Here is a 19,340-nt window from a genome sequence, read left to right as displayed (position 1 = left end):
CAAGAAACAAAATATAAATGTGGCATGAGGGTGATGTGACAACTTAGATACTGAAGATTGTATTTCATGATTTCTAGGACTTATACAAGTTTACGGGTTTTTGTTTGTTTGTTTGTTTGTTTGTTTTCACGTTTTATGGTGAGACCAGTATTTTGTAGGTGCCTATGATGCCTTCACTGTTGTGATTCTTTAGTGAGACAGAGAGAATAAACTCTCTAGTGTCTAAAACTGTGAGTTGCATGGGGTTCCTAAATACCACTATGAAAATCTCATGAGTCTCAAATTATTCACAATTTATACTTTTGTTGGTGAATTATTTAAATAATGTAAATAGCATACAATTTGGAAAACGATCCTTGTTTGTTTCTCTAAGTTTTTTAAAAATTTGACATGTGTTGAACAAAATGCAAAACCTTGCCAATAAACTGACCACTTTTCATATATTGTAGCTGGTTCCCTATCTACAGTCAAATCTCACAGGGTTCCAGAATTTAGAAATCCTGAACTTCAGAAATGGCAGTATTGTGGTGAACAGCAGAATGAAGTTTGCCAAGGCTGTGCTCCCTGATGTCAACAATGCTGTGTACATGGTTCTGGAAGACTTTTGCACTACTGCCTACCAAACCATGAACTTGGATATTGATAAATACTCCCTTGATGTGGAATCAGGTAATGCTATTGATTCCCAGGGTGGTTTCTTAGTGGAATTCAGTGATTATTCTTGTATATTTTCTTCTATCCTAAGTCAAGTTGAATTCAATAGTAGGTGAAAGAGTAGTATGTCAGGCAAATTTTCCACATCTTGATAATGAGTAAAATATCTCTTCCAAGAACATCAATATCATTCTCTTTTCAAAAGGTGTGTGCACATATTATCTTTACTTGTTAACCTCCCACTCCCTTTTCTACCTGTTCTATCTGGTTCTGTCTTTTACTAATCCACTGAATTGTTTGTTCTTGCTACACCTCTATGTTGCCATAGAGGTTTGGACTCGCTTCCCTTCTATGTTAATTTCCTAAGTTGTTTTATCCATTTCCATTATTGTAAATCTAACATAGATGTCAATAACTCTCCACATTTTTACATGCAGGTCAGACTTATCTTCTGAGATCTAGAATTAATATCTAACTACATACTCAATGACCTCAACTTGGATGTATTCTATGTATATCAAATTTAAGTTGTCGAAGACTGAGCTCTTATTTTCCATATCTCCCCACCTTCCAGCTAAATCCATTTCTCTCAGCTTCATCACCTTGATAAATGGGAGCTGTGTCCACTTAGCTGTGTAAGCCAGAAATCCGGGAAGTCATTCTGATATCTCAGTTTCCATCACCCCCAACTTTTAGTCACTCACCAAACTTAGATTGATTTTGAATTCTAAATATATCTCAAATCTATATACTCTTCTCTGTCTCCACTGCCACTACTGTGGGCCAAACATTGTCATTTCTCATTTGGACCTGATTCCGCACTACCCCTCTTGTTCCCTTCCCCTAGCCATTCTTCACACAGCGGCCAGGGGGCTCTGTTACACATCAATCATATTATCTCACTTACCTGCTTGAAATACTTCAGTGGCTGCCTGGTTCAATAGCCACAAGGCCTGGTCTCTATCTTCCCCAATATCATCCAGTGAAAGTAACTTCTTTGCTCACTAAGTTAAACCAGCTGGTTTTTAGTTCCTTAGATAAAAAAACATTTCTTGCCTTAAAGCTTTTGCACATACTGTCTCCTTTGCCTGAAACTCATTCCTTCTTGGCTGACTTCTGCTCACCCTTTTTGCCTCAGTTCAAATGTCTCTTCCTCAAGACTTTCACGGACTCACCCATTATCTAGATTGGGTCTCTTCTATTCGTTTTTCTTGTAGCATCATGTTCTTTTCCTGCTATAGAGTTTATAGCTATTGTAATAATGCCAATTTATGCACATAGTTGCTTAATGGTTATTATCCCCAGTTGAGCTATTCACAAGGAATAAGACTATGTCTGTTTTATTAACCACAATGTCTTGCATATAGAAGGTACTCACAAATGCTGTAAATGCATGAAAGGAACCATTGTTTTTATTTGGAAGACTTGGATGCAGAAAATACTGTTGAATCTTCAGACTTTGTTCCTTTTTTACCTTCCACATACCAGAGGACAGTGGTTTTGAGCAGTAGTAAAGGGGAATGTCTGGGTCCGTATTTATCCAATGCCTTTTACTTTCAAACCGGTTTGCACGCCAGCCCTATTCTTTAACTGAGAATGAAGCAAACTTTCTTTCCTTTGAAATCCTGGAAGGACAATTATTCACTGAGAGTGAGGAAAATGATTTTGCTAATTCCCCCAATATCCAAATCTCTTACCATTTGAGCTCTGTAAGGCCAGTTGCACATTCTTTGCCATGTGTTGTAGTGGAAGAAGCAATTAATTGTAATTTGGAAGGCCTGATTTCTTGCCTCTGCACTGTCATTTATCATTTGTGTGACTCTAGATGAGCTATTTTATCTCTGAGCCTTAATTCCTCATATATTAAATGAGGATAATATTATCTGGTGTATGTATTTCATGGGGCTATTCTAAGGATTAAACAAATAGCATATTTGAAGGCATTTGACTAGCCATACAAATGATTTATAAAATCTTTGCAAGAGCCAACCCACTTCTTTTTAAAGGGAAGTACAATAAATAAGTGCATTTACTTCAATTGTGTATGTAACTCACGTATCAGCTGCATGCCAAGTAATCCGGGTTTATAGGGTCACCTTTTTCTGTAATAGTCAAACTGGCATTAGCCCCTCCCATGTGCAGTGTAAAACCTGCATCCATGGTCTTCCCACCCCCAATATCTCTAGGAATTAACAGGGAACTTAAATATCTCTTACTTACCTCCAGCTCTGAGTTTCTTCTGCTGAATTTCCAAACTCACATTTGTCTTGATACTTGTGGTTGTTCTTTTTAAAAATCCAACACAGATCACAGTCCCATTTTTGACTTTCCCAGATTCTATCAGATATTTGCGTATGATATGACGGTGATGGAGGCGACTTTATCATAGCACAGCAGATGGCTTAAAATATTACTGTTAGGCGTAGATATTCTAAAATTCCTCAGTCACCCTTTCAGAGGCATTTCTTACCGGCCAACTTTTTGGACTAAGCCAACTGCCATGTTCCTTTGACCACTCTGGCTATCTTTCCAGACCCTCTTCATATTTCCTTCAGTCTCATTTTTCTGTACCCATCAATCCCTTGCCTAGCCTGCCCCTGGAAAACCAGAATTCACTCTACAGTTTAGATCTCTGTCTCCTATTCTAGCCTTAGCTCCAGGTCTACCTTTGTTTTCCCATTTATTACAGAAATCATTAAGGATCTATTCTGGCCATTCACCTTTCACCTGCACAAAGGACTGGAAAATGACTTTAAAGCTGCAGCTCTTTATTTACATGATTAAAATATTAGTCTTGGTCGCTTTCTCCTTGGTCTGGAAGCAAAAGGGAGCGACATCTCTTTCCTTTCATAGATCCTAGTTCCTTCCACAGACACACCCACAGCTCTAGAATGGTCACAATGTGGTAAAATTTTTATATAAAAATTTTCCTACTACCTGTATATTTTTAGTGAAAGGCTCCAGATAAAAATACTATTTTATCTCAAGATTGACCTGTGTCTTACCTAACTTGTTTTCACAGAAAGTCTTGAACTTCCATCAACATAGGAAACCATGCAGTGTCATCCTTCCCAGTCCCTATATACTCTCCTATCTCTTGTTGCTTGTCTAGGATTAGATTATTTTCTGATAACAGCATCACAAAGTGAATACTGGGATAAGGCTGTGAAGACTTAGGAAATACACAGTGGAATCCCACTGTGTAGTCCCCTTGTAGAAACTGCCCATCTGCCCTCACATTTGTATGCTCGCCTTATTACATGAGCATCTTATCAGTGGTCCCTGTATTAGTTTCCTAGGGCTACTATAACAAAGGACCACAAACTGGGTGGCTTACAACAACAGAAATGTATTTTCTCATAGTTTTGAAGGCTGGAACTCCAAAATCCAGGTGTTGGCAGGGCCATGTTTTCTCTGAAGGCTGCAGGAAATAATCCAAGAATGAATCAGAATTTTTTGTGGTATTGGTAGTGATGGTGTATCACGTTTCAATGGTTCAGGAAAGGAATTGTCCCATGTACTTTGGAGGGGGTAGCCTTAGTGAAGGAGCTTCATGTCCCCCAGCTCCTGTGTTTCGCCTTTCCTTGCATCCTTCTCTGGTTTGTTTGATGTTTTAGGTGATCAAGCCAACCCATGCAAGTTTCAGGCATGCAATGAATTTTCTGAGTGTTTGGTCAGTCCCTGGAGTGGAGAGGCAGAGTGCAGATGCCACCCTGGGTACCTGAGTGTGGAAGAACTGCCCTGTCAGAGTCTCTGTGACCTACAGCCTGACTTCTGCTTGAATGATGGAAAGTGCGACATTATGCCCGGACATGGGGCCATTTGTAGGTATGGTACAGCTAGGGGTGTGGGCTTCACAAGGTGATAGATACTTCCTCTGAAGGGAAGGGGTCTATACCTGACTGTAGGATAATCACTGCAGTATTTGTTATAGAAGTTATGTCTGGGCAATAGATTAATGCCATCTAGTTCTCATGAAGACTGAGTCATTTCAAAGGCCTGAATCATACCTAGTTGAAATGGTTGTTTTATTTTATTCTCTTAGGTTGCTGTAAGAAAAACATTGTCCAGTGTCCTATTGAGAGTACTTGGAGTAGTTGGAGATCTCTGTGTTGTGGTTCTTAGTGGTGATAGTAATGCAATTGGTGCTTAAATTAGATTTAGGCATAAGATCAACACTTTATACTATATCTCAAAGTGAAAACAAAGGATTTTTATTCTATTTGTATTATGTTCTTAATGGCCTTGGGCTGCTGTTTGGGTATTCAAAGATAAAGAAAAGCAAGTATTTAAAGTCTTTGAGGTTATGACAAATGTATTTTAAGTACCTGAGATCCATTTTTTGAAAAGGTAGAACCAAAGAAAATGCAGCAGTCAGATGGGCAGATTCAAGTATCTCGACCATCCTCCCCCCTTAAACAAAGCAGAGCAAGTCAGCCTCCCCACCACACATAACCATAGTCATATGGCACGATAAAAGGAGAGAATGCTGAAGAGAAGCCAGGGAAACACAAACAAGAGGACAATTTGTGAATGTGAGAAAGGTCAAATGTTGGCATAGATGCCAAAAGCGGAGGAAATAGGTAGAAATGATCCAGCATTTACTATGTGAAAAAAAATGTAATGTTTAGCTAGGAAACTAAGGGGAAAAGTAGTATTGAAATTCCAGAGAAATTAATATTATTTTGTAAAGCAGTCATTTCCCTGATGCTCAGGGAATTGAAGACATTTTTGCACAAGTTTGTAGCCTTGTGTTTTGAGGATCTCTGCTGTGAAAGGACCTGCAGAGTCTGGAGACCTGGGTTCTAGACCCAGGTCTGTTGCAGAGTAATTGTGTGATCTCATGCCAGTCACTTTCCTTCTGGGCCTGTTTTTTGTTGTCTATAACTGAGAAAGTTGACTAGAATACTTCCTTTAGGTCTAGTCAATCTTTCATTCTGCCGTGTACAAATAGTCATCAAGGACCTGCTGAGTCTGTGCCAGGCATTTGCACAGCCTTAAATTGTATGACCATTTAACCTGTGTATTCACCTCCTTACTGAAGCTTCATGTGGTCAGCATTTATTGATTGTTTTGTCTACCTTTCCCCAGTCCCACCAAAGATTCTGTTGTTAATGGTTATCCTCAGCACAGAGATTTTGTTTTCGAACTTGGTCACTTCTCCTTCCAGATGCCGGGTGGGTGAGAACTGGTGGTACCGCGGTGAGCACTGTGAGGAGCTCGTGTCCGAGCCCTTGGTGATAGGAGTGGCCATCGTTGCCGTGCTGGGACTGCTCCTCGTCTCTTCTGCTGTCATCTTCCTCCTCGTCAGGACTCTTCAAGCTCAGAATGTTAGGAGAGAAAGAGAGAAGCCCTTCAGGTGAATAAAGAAAATTGCTCTCTGATGGAATCAAATATTCCTTTTATTCATTCATTTTGTATTTACTATGCACCAAATATTGGATGGGGATCAGGGTTGGGGGGAGAAAGCTATCACGTTGAATGAAAACATGATCCCTGTCCTCTAATGCTGTCCAAAGAAAACAAACATAAGCAGCAATATGAATAAAATACTAAGGGGCCTAGATGAGGGTTACATTCATTTTTCCTGGGGGTGAGAGTCTTAGAAGTTTGAATGATGGTTATATTTAGCTGGACCGCAGAGTAGATGTTTGCTGTGGGTGGGGTGGGACACTTGCCAGCTGGGTGAATGAGCATGAGCCAAGTCTGCGATGCAGGCATGAATCTCAAAGCATCATTGAATGTGGCCAGAATGCCTGTTTCATGGTGGTGGGGGCAATTGACAAGGTGATAGATAGGAGGTGAGGCCCTTGTGTGAGGACCAGATCCATACTTTTGTTCCCCTTTGGTTCATTCCTGTGTCGATTAGCCACATTTTAAATCTAGGTAAGAATCTGGCAAGAAATGAAATCTGGTTCTCTTTTAGTTAAGCATAGCTTCATTAGTGGAGAAAATAAAACCTGTTCTACTTGCTAGATTAGCAATCCAAGGAGCTTTTGGGTTGTTATGGGATCACAATCCCTGGTAGTACTTTGCTTCTGTGTTTCTGGAGTCTATAAGTGCTACTGCTTTGGGTCTAGGTTACCTTTTCTCACCCTCTGGCTTCCTAAGGAGGTACCTTTCCTAGGTTCCTAGGGTATACCTAGGGCATACTTCCATCATTGTTTTTATGCTTTTTATTGAGTCTGACTTTTCAGAAGCCTCTAATCTCATTCTGGAGAGGGATTCCAACAAATTCTTTGTATCATCAGCATCTAGAATAGTCTTAGGCACATAATCAATGCTCAGTAAATATTTGTGGATCTGAATTGAATTTAATTGAGGCCTAGTACCCCCATATTTATATTTCCATCAGATTACCTGTGTGGTTACACACTGATTTTTGATTTGTCTACTCTGGGAATGATGGGGCCATGTGCATTTAATGAAATAGTATCCATTGGCAGGCATATTTCCCCATCAACATTTGTTGAGTGCCAGGCACTGGGAGACAAAGATGAATGAGACGTGGAACATTTCTGCAGGGCATTACCTTGCAGTTGAGGAGATAATAATGATAATACCTGAACGACAATTTTTGAGATTGATCTGGACATTTTTCACAGTCATCTCTCCCCATTTGTACCCAGTTCACCTGTCTTTCTTCCTTACAAGAAATCTTGCTCCAGGTACATAGTCTTCCAAGCAGTTGAGCATCTGAAGAAGATCCCGAAACAACCATGTTTCTTTTTGTGGGTCTAGCAGGCAGCCTGCCAGCCTCTCATTCATTGAGGATGCTGTGAAGTGCAACCCTGCGTATGAAACCCACGTGGCTGGACTTGAGCAATATGAGGGACTTGGTCCTCAGCATCCCTTCTGCAGCTCTGCAGGTGGAGAGGTGATTGGTGGTCTGACCAGAGAAGAAATCAGACAAATGTATGAGAACAGTGGGCTTTCCCGAGAGGTAGGAAACTTTGCATTGCTGCTGCTGCTGCCCCTGGTGTGCCTGTGAGAGCGTGCATGCATGCGTGTGTGCCTGTGTGTATGCATGGGCTTCAAGAAAAGATGAGAAGTATTCCATAATTAGTTTTGTACCTCATAATGCCTCACAGTTGGTGTGGCATGGAGAGTGTATACAAATCTGAACTGTATCTTTTTCCCCTCCCAGTGGTTCCTTTTTCTATTATTAGCAAATGCTCTCTCCCACCCTTCCTTAGAAATGTATGTTTGAGTTATTCAGAAAAGTTTATTTTGTATCCAAACCTTTCATTTCTCTGAAAAGGCCGTTCTTTCCTATAGCGGTCCTGTGGAGAGCCCAGAAAGTCATAATTCCTTATAAAAATTAAAACTCCTTATAAAAGGCTGCTGAGATTTTTCTAATGCGATGTATGGGCCTTTTCTTTTCTTTCTTTCTTTCTTTTTTTTTTTTAAAGGAAATTCAAGAAAGAATGAGAATTTTGGAACTGTATGCCAATGATCCTGAGTTCGCAGCATTTGTGAGAGAACATCAAATGTAAGCGTTAGGAACAGCGCCCCCACTCATGTTCTTAACAGTTTGCCTCAGAACAAGTGCTCTGGTGTGGGCGCATGCGTCCTGTCCATGTGACAGGGGTCCTGGTGATAACTGACATTTGCAGAGTTCTCTACATTTAATACATTTCCATACAGATCACCTCATTTATTTCTCCTAATGGCTTTATAAGTCAAATGTTTTTTATTTAAGTTTTATAAATGAAGAAAGGAAGCTTCAGAGAGCAGAAGGGACTCACTCCAGATCACAATGACAGCAAGTGGCAGAGAAAATTTAAAACTAAGATACTGTGTTTTGGCCTCAAGCTTCCTGGACTATGTCATATTTTTCCCGCTTATTACCATAGATATCACCCATGATTTAATGCTATAAAATATTTTTCATAGTTAGTGTCTATGAAAAGAATTTGAGTAACTATAAATCCTCACATTCTTCTAACATACCAATCCTTTTCTATTTCTATAGGTACTTTTTTCACTGTGCTTGGAATTATAATTTGCCTTTGATATTTGGTCCTACTGCTGCCCTCACAAAGGTCCTTCCTCATGGGGTGGCTTCCACAAAGGCCAAATGTCTTTACCTGGCTTTTAAAAGAGAAAACCCAGAGCATTCATGCATGCTTATATGTAGAAGAAATTGATGAAGGGTCAGGATAATACTCATGGCCCTGATTGGAGCTTCTGCCCCTTTTTTCTGATAGGCAGCCCCTTACTCATGGTTCCGCTCTGATAGGAAGAGATAAATTGACACCTCATGAAATTGAGGAAGATACTTTTCTAATTCTGCATGCATGATGGAGACTCCTTTAAAAAATCTGTGAACATCTGACTTGGTCCCTGGAAGGTGCTGCCAACCTTGCCAGAACAGTATTATCAGGAGTCTGCCTTTGAAACCAGGATGCCCACTCATCCTGGCAACTCCAGCCAGAAAATTGCCAATGGCTCCATTCCACTGGTATCCAATAGAAAGAACATGACTGACATTTTTGTCTCCCCCAAGACTTTTTATAAGCCCCTCAGACTCACCTGCCTGAATGTGTTTCCTGAATTAAAAACACCTCATCTAGGCTAAGATATCCAAAGAAAGGGTTCAGGAGAGCCTAATTAGGGAGAGACAGATTGACTACATGCTTCACTTTCTTCAAGTAAATTGTCTCGTGTTAAAATATACACACACAAAAAAATCCATGTAACATACTATAAGATTTAAACAAGAAGATCAGTGAAACAAAAGGAAGTCCACACAGACCCTATAATCTTAACAGTGGTGTTCACTGAGGAAGATGGCATTGAAAACATGTTAGGCACATAATCCATACAACATTTTCAGTTTCACTTAATCTCAGCATTTTCATATACCAGTAGCCCCAGAAAATGTTAAAGGACTTGATTTAGGATTCAGTTAAGAGCTTTACATGGTCTTTGTAGAGCAGAACTTTTTTAAACTTAGCAAAGCACAGGAACAACTTTCCTGCAAAGAAAGAAAACAGAAAGTATTAGTGATTTTAGGAACATAGCTTGGCAGTGCATTTCAGTACATTTTTCCTTTCTCAATTAATTGTGCTTTGTTTTTCATGGCAGGGAAGAGCTTTAATCAAAACTCTTATTTTGGAATTGATTAGAAGCCTAGAGAAGATGGAAATCACTTGCTACTTTTATCATATAATTAACCTGGATTTTGAAGTCTGTCGGAAGAAGAGTATTCTATTAAAAATCATTAAATTTGGGGGACAACATTTTTTTTTCAGTTTAAAATTTCAGAATGTAATAACAGATGTGACAATGTTTATACTTATAAAAAATGTTTATACCTAAGCTGTATTTAAAGAAATTCAAAACTGTATGAGTTCTGGAAAGCATTCTACAGGAACACAGTCAGGCCTGGGAGTTGGGGGTGCATTACATCTGCTTCTGACTCGCCAAGTGTGTCTATTAATAACTATGCCTCAGGTTTCCCAGGAGGAAGAGAAGGTGAGACTGTTACAGGAGAAGGCAAGCTTAGGAAGTGACTATTTTATCATGTGTTTGTTGTTGTCAGATGGAATGAGAAGCCTTTGAAGTAGTTTTAATATAGTTTATAGTCAGATATCCATCCAAATAAAACATGAAGTTTTTTGGGGGGATCAAACTACTGAAGCAGAACCTTTTGCTTCAGTATAGAGTTAGGCTTGTACTTGATGCTTCTATGAGAGTTTCGGATTTCCTGAGCATATTTTTCAAGATCATATTATTGTTAAATATGTCAATATCTTATTTTTTAAGCTGTTAACGTGTCTTCATATTTGCCAAAAACAATCTGGAATAGTTTGATTTCTTTCTGAGCAGGGATAGAGTGACCATAAGATAAAATACTTGGTTCATTTTTTCTTTCTTTCTTAACTTGATAACTGCCAATTTCACTCATTAAGAGGACACCAGAAACTAAAATCTAGGCTGAGTACATGCTACCGTAAAGCTATTGAAAGCTTTGAAGATATCCAGATATTTTGCGAAGCATGTATGGGTAACAGCTTGTGTGTGTGTTTGTGTGTGTGTGTGTGTGTGTGTGTATGTGTGTGTGTGTGAAAGCAGTTCCCTTATCTCAGTATTTCTTTTCGTCCCCTACTCACATAATGGATTCTCTATAACTTCAGCATAGGTACATGCTACTGTTGGGACATTTTTTAATGGACCCATTTGAAAGGTCATTGATAATTATCTTTAAAATATGATAAATGTTACTGACATTTGTCACTACTAAATGCTTAATTTTACTTGTAAAACCTCCAAAGATTTCTGTTTAGCATTTAAACATTTTTCCTAAGCTTATTGTGTTAGATGAAAAAGAAAATTTGTTTTATCACAAATCAACCCTAGAATGTGTGACCTTTTGAATATCTGTGTGCTGGCAGCATTCTAGATAAACATAAAGGGATCTAGAGCACGTGACCCTGTGAAACGCTTAGGAGAAGCACAAACTGAGCTAAAGGAGGATTGTTGTTTTCCAGAAGCCAAGCGGTGAAGTGGGAATTTGAGAATTCTGACGTGTCTTTGCCTCTGATTTTCTTTTGTGTGACCTTTTCATGCAAGAGCAAATCACTTAGTTCTACATGCGTGTCTCCTCCACACTTATTAAATGGAAGAGTAAAGGAAATCCTAAATTCAGGAAGAGACCTGGAGGTCTCAGTGCAGGAAAAAGACTGTCACCCTACTACCTTTGTGTAGCTGAACCACAGCGGGGAAGATCGGAGAATGCGTTTCCACTCTGAAGATCCTCTGATTCTCAAAGTAAATGCGTAATGGACCTATTAGTCTGACAGGACAGATTACCCAGAAAGAGCTTCTTCTTTTTCATTTAAGTATAGTTGGTGTACAATATAATATTAGTTATATTAGTTTCAGGTGTACAGTCTAGTGATTTGACATATGTGTGATCAGCCCACTAATTCTAGTAATTATTTGTCACTGTGCAAATTTATCAAAATATTATTGACTATGTTCTGTTTTAGAGGGTATGATGCTAAGTGAAATAAGTCAGACAGAGAAAGTCAAATACAATGTGGTTTCACTTATATATGGAGCCTAAAATAACAAAACAAATGAACAAACAAAACAAACAGATTCATAGAAACAGAAAAGGCTTCTCTTTAAAAGAGCTTTCCCCAGGGTAATTAATGGCATGTAGTTATTTAAAAGTATTTGGCTAAACTCTCTTTTTAGGCTGTGTGATTGAGGAATGAAATGTTCTGATTATTAGAACATTCTCATTAACCTAACAATATAACACCGAAGAAGACTATCACCATATTCGAAAATAATAAAATGCAGTTTGCCCTAAAAGTGTGTGGTAAATAACTCAGACTTTTTTTTTTTTTTGATTCATAAGGTGCTTTGGAGTTTTGTAGGTATGGATAGTCTTTATAACTGAGTGTACAAACGCGATCCTTAATTATAGTGGCGCTAGATAAAGGGGAATCTATTTGGTAAAAAGGACTCCATTTCCACCATAGCAATGTTTGAAGGGTATTTTTTCACATTTTGTGCCCTAAAGTCCCTGTGGAGTCCCAGAGAGCAGTTTCCAGGCTCTCAGCCTCACGTGGAAAGGTGCTGGCTCGGGCAGTAAATGGCCATCAGCTGTTACTCGTTGGCCATCAGCTCTAACCAGTTAGCCATTGGCCACTGATATAACTGCTGTGGCTGAGCTAGCAAGCGTGGATTGCAGCTAGCAAGTGGGGTTGGTTGGTTGGCAGAGAAGTGGAAGGCAGATTGCGGATCATGTAGCTCCTGCTTCCTGTGTCTCCAAACCAGTCGCCAGTGAGAATATAGTGGTATGAACCCCTTATGGATAGCTCTGTGGGTGTTCCTTTTTGGCCTCACCATATCCTGCATTCTTATGTGGGGAGCGGGACCAGCGACCCTGCATGACACCCTGCATGACAGTCCCACTGACTTTACATAATAAAACAAGTACATGTTTTACTTGATTTTATTCCCACCTCCTTCTTTTTTCTTCTGCAGTATCTGGTCACAATGGGTTGGCTGCCCCCCATCTTCCCCACCCCCTTTTTAAAAACATAGTCAATTGTAATGTAGTTGAAAAACCCTGACTTAATATTACTTCTGACAAAGAGATGGAACCTGTACAAATATTCTTTGTTGGCTCTAAAACTATGTTGGCTCAAATATGAAACCTGATCTAATTATTCATTTGCATGCTTGCTTCATAAGTTTGCCTTCCATTTCATGATTTTTAGGCAGCTGGTATCTTTGTGTCATTTCCGTGTTTTCAGTAATAGATATTTTGACATCTATCCGCTTGTGAATTGAATTTTCATTTTGAAGTGGGAAGAGAAGGCAACATATTTGTTTCATAAGGAAATAGCTGATTTAGGAGAATAACTGATCATTACTAAATTGAGATGTTTTAGCCAAGAAAAATATGGGTCAATCTTTTTTTTCCTAAAATGTTTTTAACAATTCCCAGTAGGAATGGGTGGAACCAACCTTCCTCATTTACAATCCAGCTGCAATGAGTCATGGATTCTAGCTCATTCTATTCCCAAGTATATAATAAATGAAGAAAAAAAGATGTACAAGTCACAATCCTCAAATCAATTGCATTGTGTTCTACAACATATCTGGCTGAAGATGGGAAGGTGGGAGGGTACCAGAAAGTAATTGATGATGTGAAGAATCTGCCTGGAAATTTCCTTGACTCATGAATTTTGTAAAACCTTACACTACTCCTATGAGTTAATAAAACACAGGTTAAACAGCTCTCCTCAGCCACACAATTTAGAGCTATAGACTAGATTAAACTAGATTTTAGCTTTAGATTAAAGCTAAAGACTAGATTATATCACCCTGGCTTTTGCCCCCTCACTAATATTTAGTTATTTCTTTAGAGTAGAGATGAAAGGCATAAATAGGAAAAAAAATTAACCATTATATCAGAGAATAAAAGTATGATTATTTATGTATCAGGACTGTGATGTTTCTGAAGTGGTTGTGTACATACCAGGTGTTCAATATGGAGTGTAGATAATGAAAGATTTTTCTTTTTTACCTTGTTTATAATGACATTTTACCTAAAGTATGGCTCAGATAAGTTTATGCTACTGTAGTATTGTTTTTGAAATGCTCTAGTTTCAATGCCAGCTAATTAGAAATAAAAATTTAAGTGTTTATGTATAAAAATTTCAAAGTCTTTCTCGTATATATAATTGTGCCATTTTCATTATTAATAGACTTCTCTTTCAAGAACCTCCCCTTCTTGTTTTTTCTTTTTTTGTCAGTTAGAGGAAAACACTGTAGATTGTGGCAACAGTTGAGTTGTAATTACCATTCAAAAATACAGTGTGAGCGGGATGTGGAAATGAAAATCATTCTTTGATTAACCTTTTTAAATTTTTTATTTTATTTACTTGATTTTCAAAAAATTTTAAAAATTTAAAAAATTACAGTTGACATACAATATCATATTAGTTTCAGGTGTACAGCATAATGATTTGACGTTTATATAACTTACGAAGTGATCACGTCTATAAGTCTAGTATCCACCTGGCACTATACATAGTTATTACCATGTTAGTGACTATATTCCCTGTGCTTTATTTTACATCCCCACGACTATTTTGTAACTACCAATTTGTACTGCTTAAACCCTTTCCCTTTTCCACCCAGCTCCCCAACCTCCCTCCTACTTGGCTTTGATTAATCTTTGTGTAGTGAGGATGTAAGGGAATTGGAGACAAATCTGTTGTTGCCTCAAAAACTTTGCCTCAAATCTATTGTTGCCCCCATGGTTGCCTCAAATTTTGTTGATAGTTAATGATGCTGAGTCATTATTTAGCCTCTCCTGAACTTTACTCGTTTAAACTTTTAGAGACTTTCTTTTTTTCCTCATCTGCTTAAGACAGGGATGGAAAGAAAACTGATGGAGTTGATTAAAGAAAGGTTAGTGGGGTAGCTAGCACCAGCTGTCCTCTGATGAGAGAAGGAATTGGTGACTGTCTAAAGAGAACAGAGGAGACATAAATATGCTCACAGCAATCTAAAAAGAACCTTGCATGGAAAAGGCAGGAGGAAAATCAGCTGCCACTTACCTAAGCATCAGCATCAGAAACCTCAACTTTCAGTTTTTTCCCTTCCTGCATTTGTGTGACATCTTGCTGGCAACAGGGCGTGAGGAAATCCTAAGGCAGTCTTCGAAAAGAGGAGAGAGTCTTGATTTGACTCCAAAGACTGTATTATAAAAACACAAAGTGGGAGAAATGTGTCTAATAAATACCTGTTGATTGATTAATTAGTGCCTTAGTTTTAGTAGAAACAGTGAGTAAATAATACTGTTTTTAGCAAATCTACTCAGGACAAGCCCTAGTCACTATTAGGTCATGCCCTCATGATGCAGATCCACTGTCTAGGTCCTTCTGGATGTGTGTCCCATCTGAGCTATCCTCGATGGGCTGTGTTTCATGAGCTAACCTTTAAATTATCTTCTCACCAAAACACACAAATATTTTGTGTCCCAGTTTTAAAAGTACAAATGAGTCTATGCTAATATAATAATAGTTGTTAAGAAATCATGCTTTTCTAAGTAACACCACCATGGTGTGTGGGCTGTCTGGAAATAACTCATTTTTCCAAATGAATAACTCTCATTTTTAATATTGCACACACCATGGCAGGTTGGAGAAGAATGTGCGTGTTTTTGGCAGGTGAGCCTTTGAAGGAGCCTCAGAAAACCCACACAAACTTCTCTTTTCATGCTTTTTCTGTACCATGTACACAGTTCCATTTCGTTCTTCACCAAGGCTTTGTTGTAATTTTTTATTTATGTCACAGACGTTCCACTAGGCTGAGTTCTTTGATGTTGGGGCCATGTCTTGTTCATTTTTATTAATGAAGCCAAAGGATGCTTGATGCAGAGTTTGTCTACAATAATTATTACTTGGCTGGAGATAATGGGTCATATGTACGTATCTATTTTATGACTAGCAAGCAAATGATTATTTCGTATTCCTGGAACAAATTAGGTGGACCTATGAGTGGTTTAAAAACGTTTTTGAAAGAACTGGTTTACAGAGATTTAAAAAATAACCCTAAGTGTTTCAAGACATCAGATATCCATACATTTCTATCTATCTTATTCTCTTTGAGTAATTCAGGGATCATAACATAGTAAGCATTTTACTAAAATCTATGAGAACATATGGACTGCTACATCCAGATGTAGTAACCTATCTGAGTTTCTTATCCACAGACTCAAGGAGGAAGGTGAGATAAAGATGAAGAATGTGGGGATGGTGCTAGGATAGTTGAAACAGATTTCAGGTGTTATGGCTATGGGAGCGGTCAAGATTGGGAAGCTTGTGGAAACAGGTGGGTTTGTAGGAACAAAAATTTGACTTTCTGTTGACAGATGGGAGTATGATGTATACAGAAGCCATTGTTTAATTTAAAAAACAGTTTTTTAAAAAATAATTTTATTCCTTGTTTATTTCTTTATTGTGTAGGACAATAAAGGCACCCAGTTCTTCCCTTTCTTAAACAAAAACTACCATAAAGAGGGATGAGTAGTTGGTTAAACCTGTCAGTTTTAGTTAAGTTCCTGAAATTGTCTTTTTTTTTTTTAGGTTTTATTTATTTTAAGTGTGTTTTTCCAGAACCCATCAGCTCTAAGTCAAGTAGTTGTTTCAGTCTAGTTGTGGAGGGCGCAGCTCACAGTGGTCCATATGGGGATGGAACCGGCAACCTTGTTGTAAGAGCACTGCGCTCTAACCAACTGAGCTAACTGGCCACCCCCTGCAATTGACAGATTTCCCCTAACATGATGTAGGCATAGGAATACCTTAGAGATACTGTGGGTTGGCTTCCTGACCACTGCAATAAAGCAAGTCTCACACTAAAGTGATTTAATATCTTTTTGCTGGTAGAGGGCCTTGCCTTCAATTTGTAAAAATCACAACATCTGTGACCCACATTAAAGCAGAGTGCAATGAGGCATGCTTGTACCTGGAAGCATCTATTTGGCTCCATGCTCTTAGGGGGTGGGTATTAGTTTTGCTCAGTGTCAGATAATTCGCAAATACTCAACAAGGAAGATATTGCTGCTGCTGCTGCTACTGCTGTGAGACCATCAAAGGTATGTGTGGTACCCAAACAAATGTTAAATACTTCTTTTCCTGCTGTGGGGACAGAGCCCCAGAGAGCATTTTCCAGCTCTCGGCCTCACGTGGAGGGGTGCTGGCTCAGGTAGTAGATGGCCATCAGCTGTGGCTAGTTGGCCGTCAGCTGTAACCAGTGAGCCATTGGCCACTAATGTAAGTGCCATGGCTTTGCTAGCAGAAAAATGGGGGCTAGAAAGAAGATGGTGGCTGAGCTAGCAAGAGCGGATTGCGGTTAGCAAGTGGGGTTGGTTGGTTGGCAGAGAAGCGGACCGTGGGTTGCAGATCGTGTGGCTCTTGCTTCCTGTGTCTCCAACCCAGCCACCAGTGAGGCTATAGTGGTATGACTCTCCTATCTATGGCTCTGTGGGTGTTCCTTTTTGGCTTCACCATGTCCTGCGTTCTTATGCATGGAGCGGGACTAGAGACCTGGTCTGACACCCTGCATGACAACACCACTTTTCCACTTAAAATTTTTTTATGAAATAATTGTTTTTCCTCAAAGAATTTGTGCTTTCTGATAACTTAATACCTTATTTACTGTAATGAGAGAAGTTTAATGATCAAAATTAAGAAAAAAATCATTCTTTAACTTAAAAAAACTATTTGGATTTGGAATACCATAGATAAAATGAGCATCTAGATCTCTTTCTACCATTTAGTGACAATTTCACTTGAGATGAATAATCAACCAATAATTCATGTTGCAGTTTCCACTGGGAAAATGGATTTAACGGCTTATTTCCAGGGCAGGTGGTACTCTTCAAAATATCTAGATAAGGAGAATGTTAGTTTGGATTTCCCCTTACAATGCTGCCTGTTTCTTTAAAAATGTAAATATAAACATAACTTATTTCTAGAGAAATTTATTTTCCTTATAAAGTGCTCTCCATGACAGTAGTGGAATGATCTTTCTTCTTCATAAAAGAAAGCTCTAAAACACATGTTTAGAATTAGAAATACCTTCTGTTCAACACTGTGAGTCAGGGGAGAGTTTTCCATTGCTTCACTTTTTCTTATTTTACTTTTAGATTTGTCAGTGATGTTTCAAAATCAGAATTTAACTTGGAATTGCAAAGCTGCAAGTTTAAATAGACTTTCCATTAATGAACCAGTTTAGACAGGATTCTATTTTGAGGGCAGTCTTAAATTAATTTTGACTTAAAAATATAAAATTGATAGTTTGGAAAGATCTATAAAATCAGGTGATTCTTTTCAGTTTTATTAAACCAAGATGGAGAGAGTAGGAATCTGATGTTAGTGAACATGTTATAAAAACACTGGCTTTGCCAGTATTTCTTCAGTGCCCAGGTGGGAGCCACATTGATTGATGGCATTTAATCATTTCTTCTTGTCCCTGCCCTGTGATAGACTACTGCTCTTCGTGTACACATTTATATCAGCACCTCATGGTGACCCTCACTTGGAAGGGCTCAGCAGTGCACAAAGTGAGGGCCAGATCCTTGCTCTTTGTTTTAGAACTCACTGGGGAAAAATGAGAGTTACATGGCAACCTAACCTGCAGAGGTAAACATGTTAACTTGCAATTAAGTTGCTCCAGGTTTCTTTCTAATTGTCTTATAAAACTTTGTCCCTAATACTGTTCAATTTAAAGCAGAGGGTTGGATTGAATTACAGTAAGTCCTGGAACTTCCAGTCGAGATGGTGCAGTAGGTAAATGCTGTGCTTGCCTCCTCTCATGACCACATCAAAATTACAACTAAACTATAGAACAGCCATCATTGAGAATTGTCTGAAGTCTAGCTTAATTGAAGTGCTACACTAAGGATATACAGAAGAAGCCGTGCTGTGAGGGATACTAGGGGCAGAGACAAGAAATGGGCTTATCCCACAACCACATGCAACAGATAAAAATCAGGAGGGAAATCTCAACTGTGGGTATTCCACCTGAAGAGAGAGGGGTCCCAGTCCCACACCAGACTCAGCCCAGTATTCTATAGTCAAGGAGAGAAGTCCCCATAAGTACCCCTTCTGGCTGAAAACCAGCAGAGATTGTGGTTGAGTGAGACAGAGGGCTGCTGCAGTGCCACATGCTCCTCTTAAAGGACCCACACATAGACTTACTTGCTGAGGAACTCACTGCTTTGAGCTCCAGCACTGGGGCAGCACCTCAAAAGGTGCCAGGGACATACAGGGTGGAACTGTATTGTCTGGCTTCAAGATGAGGGTTGGAGGGGCAGCTTTTTCCCAAAGAGAAGTGCTGGCAGAAACCATTGCTCCTTTGTTGAACCTTCCCCCTACCCAGTGTGCACACAGGTGGCCACCATATCTGAGTCTTCATCAACCTGGCTAGCACAATTTGCCCTGCTGTGGTGATTCCCTGAGAACCTGACCCCCTCCTTCCCTCAACTTGTGGGCCCACCCAAACCCCTTCCAGTGTTTTTTTTTATACAAACAGCCTGTTTTGGCCCATGCTAAAGACTTTGCTAAAGTCTCTCAAAGGCTCACAAACCCCAAACAAGCAGCATCTGGCCTCAGTGTGCCCCATACATCTTGTTAAACAGACCCAAG

At 39.1% G+C, this 19,340-nt stretch overlaps 1 protein-coding gene across 1 annotated transcript in view; it reads left to right on the top strand.

Annotated features, from left to right (window-relative positions):
- The window catches only part of IMPG2 (interphotoreceptor matrix proteoglycan 2), a gene marked incomplete at its 5' end in the record, with an annotated part of 88,769 nt that extends 78,908 nt beyond the window's left edge, over positions 1-9,861 (top strand). The window contains 6 exons of the mRNA XM_081026618.1: positions 450-669; positions 4,272-4,482; positions 5,825-6,013; positions 7,360-7,597; positions 8,067-8,146; positions 9,745-9,861. Of these exons, the coding sequence (XP_080882744.1) occupies positions 450-669; positions 4,272-4,482; positions 5,825-6,013; positions 7,360-7,597; positions 8,067-8,146; positions 9,745-9,757 (951 nt within the window). The 3' untranslated portion in view covers positions 9,758-9,861. The remainder of the gene's footprint in view (positions 1-449; positions 670-4,271; positions 4,483-5,824; positions 6,014-7,359; positions 7,598-8,066; positions 8,147-9,744) is intronic.
- Between the last annotated feature and the right edge of the window lie 9,479 nt (positions 9,862-19,340).

The sequence above is a fragment of the Rhinolophus hipposideros genome (assembly GCF_964194185.1).
Source record: "Rhinolophus hipposideros genome assembly, chromosome: 2".
Taxonomy (NCBI): domain Eukaryota; kingdom Metazoa; phylum Chordata; class Mammalia; order Chiroptera; family Rhinolophidae; genus Rhinolophus; species Rhinolophus hipposideros.
Note: the sequence above shows the minus strand (reverse complement) of the source record. Positions and strands in the feature narration are given on the sequence as shown.